This window comes from Rutidosis leptorrhynchoides, chromosome 1, assembly GCF_046630445.1.
Source record: "Rutidosis leptorrhynchoides isolate AG116_Rl617_1_P2 chromosome 1, CSIRO_AGI_Rlap_v1, whole genome shotgun sequence".
Lineage (NCBI taxonomy): Eukaryota > Viridiplantae > Streptophyta > Magnoliopsida > Asterales > Asteraceae > Rutidosis > Rutidosis leptorrhynchoides.
The window spans coordinates 299,177,264-299,181,458 of record NC_092333.1 but is presented as its reverse complement, the minus strand read 5'-3'; the positions used below and the strand labels follow the sequence as shown (position 1 = coordinate 299,181,458).

Sequence of the window (4,195 nt, the reverse complement as noted above, 5' to 3'; positions counted from 1 at the left end):
TCGATACTGTGTTTGGAAAACAAATAGGGCATAATCTTGAGGCTTATGTAGATGATTTAGTGATCAAAAGCACAACGCAAGAGCGAATTATTGAAGATATGCGCGAAACATTTGATACACTGCGAAGAACAAACATGAAGCTTAATCTGTTAAAATGCAGTTTTGGTGAAACAGAAGGAAAATTTTTGGGATATCTTGTTACAGGACAAGGTATTCAAGCTAATCCAAAAAAGATTGCGGCTATAGAAAACATGACTGCTCCAAGAACGGTTAAAGAGGTGCAAAGTTTGACAGGAAAGCTGGCCGCGTTAACGCGTTTTTTGTCTAAAGCTGATAAAAGGCAGTTGCCGTTTTTCAAAACTCTAAAAGGTTGCTTGAAGCAAAAAAGTTTTGTTTGGTCCAGTGAAGCAGAAACCGCATTTCAAGAAATGAAAAAGTTGTTGAAAAATTTGCCTACGCTAATAGCGCCGGTTGATGGCGAAATTCTTTATCTTTATATATCAGTGGCAAATGAAGCTTTTGGTTCAGTTTTGATAGCGGAAAGGCATAAAATACAAAAGCCGGTATATTTTGTTAGCAAAGCTCTTACAGGAAGTGAAATAAACTATGAGCCAATTGAAAAGTTTGTGTACGCGCTTATTTTAACATCGCGAAGGTTAAGAAGATATTTTCAAGGGCATCCAGTGCATGTGTTAACTAATTTGCCGATCAAGCAAGTCTTAACAAAACCAGAGATATCTGGTAGACTCGCATTGTGGGTAGTAGAGTTAGGTGCTTATCAAATATCTTACCTTCCACGTAGTGCTGTTAAAGGTCAGGTTATGGCGGATTACCTCGCTAAAATGTCTGGAGAGTTAGATGTGATCAATGAGCGAACCGCGTTAAAACCAGTAATTGGTGAAACTTGGAATTTGTTTACTGACGGTGCCTCATGCATGGAAGGTGCAGGTGCGGGTTTAGTTTTGGCAAGCCCAAGTGGTGAAGAACATACATATAGCGTTTTAATTTTGATGTAACAAATAACGAAGCAGAGTATGAAGCAATACTTGCTGGTTTAAATATTGCGCGAAAAATGGACATTACTAAGTTGCGAGCATTTACAGATTCGCAGCTAGTAGCATATTAGTTTAATGGTTCTTTTGATGCACATGATTCTTCTATGCAGAAATACTTGCAATTGTTACGAGAATCGACAGGGCGGTTTGAACAGTTTGAACTTTCCCAATTGCCAAGAAGTTTAAATAAGAAGGCGGACGCTCTGAGTAAGTTGGCCGCTCTGACGTTTTCTCATTTTCAAAAACAAGTGTGGGTTGAGGAATTGTCAAGCAAGTCACTAGATAATGACTTAATGGTTCCATCTGTTGAAGAGGAACATCCAAATTGGATGGAGCCAATCCTGCAGTATATCCGCAATGATACTTTGCCAAGTGATAGCCGCGAGGCTTGTTTAGTAAGAGAGCGGGCACCAATGTATATCATTCAAAATGATATTCTATACCGCAAATTGTACTGCGGGCCAATGATGTGATGTGTTGGACCAATTGAGGCAGAAATGATAGTGGAAGAAGTGCATAACGGCACTTGTGCACTGCATTCAAGCTACAAAACTATTGCAGCAAAAATCATGCGGATGGGTTACTTTTGGCCATCCATATACCGCGATGTGGCAAAAATTGTTAAACGTTGTAAAAGTTGCCAAAGGCATGCTCCGCAGAATCGAACGCCAAGGCATGATATGATTCCTGTTAATTTTCCATGTCCATTTCACAATTGGGCTATTGATATTGTGGAGCCATTTCCTGCAGGGCCTGGCAATGTTAAGTTCTTGAATGTCACAGTTGATTATTTTACTAAATGGGTTAAAGTAAGGCATTTCGCACTATCACTGGAGTGCAGGTACGAAACTTTGTGTGGGATTGCATTGTCTGCAGATTTGGCATTCCGCGAGAGTTGGTCAGCGATAATGGTGCACAAATAGCGAAAGATCCTTTTAAGACATGGTGCACTGATTTAAATATAATACAAAAGTTTACATCAGTCGCCCACCCACAGGCTAATGGTTTATGTGAAGTAACCAACCGCGACATAGTAAGCGGTATTAAAAAGCGGTTATGCGAGAAGCGAACTGGTTGGGTAGATGAACTACCTAATGTGCTGTGGGCACACCGCACAACTTTTAAGAAGAGCACAGGAGAGACACCTTTTAGTTTGGTATATGGCTCTGAGGCAGTAATCCTCGCAGAAATTTTGGTACCAACGCATAGAATTGCTAACTTTGAGGAAGAGGCAAATGATGCTGCGTTGAGCAAAAATCTGAACTTCATTAAAGAGCGGAGGTTAATGGTGGCTATCAGAGAAGCAAATAATAAACAACAAATTGCTAATTATTCTAATAAAAGAGTACGTGCTTTATCTTTTGATATAGGCGAATGGGTATTGCGCAATAATGAAGCAAGCAGAGCAGAAAAGCTTGGTAAATTAGGTCCTAATTGGGAAGGCCCTTATCAAATTATGGCAATTAATGCAGCATTTTCATATAAGCTCGCGGATATAGAAGGGCGAACTTTACCTAATGCGTGGCATGCCGTTTTATTAAAGCGATATTATGCATAACTTTGTAAAAATTATAAAGTGCATATGTGTAAAGTGCGAAGTGGCTTCACGGCTTATGGCTGATAATTCTTTTTATATGTTCTTAATTTTAATTTTTGCAAGTCTTGATCACGCTTGTAAGAATTTCATAATTGACATTAGAAAGAATATGCGAAATATTTTCTTGAGAAATACAAATGATTATGAAGTGTTTTATACTTTGTTTCATAATGTTGTGATACTTCGCAGAGTTTAGATAACCAAGTGGTGGAAAAAGCCCACTTTGGCAGGAGAAATTATTGCGAAAGGAATTTATATCCTAAGTGTTTGATTTCGCCAATGCTTAGATGCTTCGCAATGCTAATTGATTGCCTAAGGATCGTTACGGCGGACTTGGAAGATTCATAACGTATAAATTTATACGTATACAGATTGTTTTGCAAAAGTACGCATTTATTATGTGCACAATAATGAAAGTTAGAAATTGCAAAGGACAAGTCCGTGTTATGAATATCTGATAATGAAAGCGCTATATAAATAAAAGTACTTGCAAATATAAGAAAAGGCGAAATTTTATTATTAATAACACAGAGGCAGCTGCGTACTGTTATACAAAGCAAAATTCTACTCTTTGGTTAAGTCAAGCTTGATAATTTCATCTGTAGTGACATCTTCTCGCTCACTTTTTGAGCTTATCTTAGCGAGGGGAATTTCAGCTATGCCCTGCTGAGCAACTGCGTATGCTGATTTTGCCTCTTCTAAGGAGCAAAGGCGATCAGAAATGGTAGATGGTAGCGGATCTGGCAGTGGGCAATTGATGGAAATCTCATCCATAAACTCTACCCTCTCGCGGAGTCTTAATGCGGCAGCAAACGTAGAAAAATTCTTGGAAACAGGCTTGGAATTGAGTATTTTCCTTGCCAATTCGGGGAGATGTTGGCGGAGCTTGGTGAACTCAAGCTCTGCAGAAGATTTAGCAGCAAGAGCGCTGTCCTGCTCTGTGGTAAGCTTCGCCACATCCTCTGATAGCAATTTCATGGTGGCTTAAAAGTTGTTTTCTTTCTCAGTAGCGGTAGAGACCTATTGTTTCAGCTCATCAACGGTGGTTTTTGCTGCGGTGAGTTCGTAGGAGAGGTCAACACAGCGTTTCTCGCTGTCTGCAGCTTTAGCCTTCTCAGTTTGATATTTTGCTTTTTCAGCCTCAAGAACGTTGAAAAACTGTTCTTGACGGGACATCATATCATATGCAGAATTGAAGCACATATAAAAATTTTGAACAAAACTGTTGTGCGCGTCCAGCGCAGAGAGCTTGGAGAATTCACGACGAAGCTCGCCGGGGATTGCCAACTTCATCTGTTGGCGCTGGTCCAGAGCAGCAGCAGCTGATGCATAAGTGTATCCTGATAACCCATCAATCCGCACCCCGTAAGAGTCGGGTGGAGTGCAGAACAACTCTGTGGTTTGATCAAGAGTGTTTGGGCTTGCAAAAATAGGATCACCAGTGGAATTGCCTGCAAGATAAAGCATTTGGTTAGCTAACAAAATAGATGAATAATGCATGTTAGTCGCATAAAATTATAATCTCGATATACCAGTTTGCTGG

At 39.9% G+C, this 4,195-nt stretch overlaps 1 protein-coding gene across 1 annotated transcript; it reads left to right on the top strand.

The window, feature by feature from the left end:
• Positions 1-251: 251 nt before the first annotated feature.
• On the top strand, positions 252-2,852 carry LOC139898821 (uncharacterized). The gene is made up of 6 exons (XM_071881605.1): positions 252-948; positions 1,032-1,114; positions 1,166-1,427; positions 1,806-1,949; positions 2,039-2,473; positions 2,842-2,852. The coding sequence occupies exons 1-6, from the start codon at positions 252-254 to the stop codon at positions 2,850-2,852; spliced, it is 1,632 nt and encodes a 543-aa protein (XP_071737706.1).
• The last annotated feature ends 1,343 nt before the right edge of the window (positions 2,853-4,195 follow it).

Coding starts and splice junctions, on each gene's coding strand:
- LOC139898821 (XM_071881605.1), top strand. CDS start 252: ATGACTGCTCCAAGAACGGTTAAAGAGGTGCAAAGTTTGACAGGAAAG. Junction 949..1,031: donor CTCATGCATGGAAGGTGCAG/GTGCGGGTTTAG, acceptor ATAACGAAGCAG/AGTATGAAGCAATACTTGCT. Junction 1,115..1,165: donor CATTTACAGATTCGCAGCTA/GTAGCATATTAG, acceptor TCTTCTATGCAG/AAATACTTGCAATTGTTACG.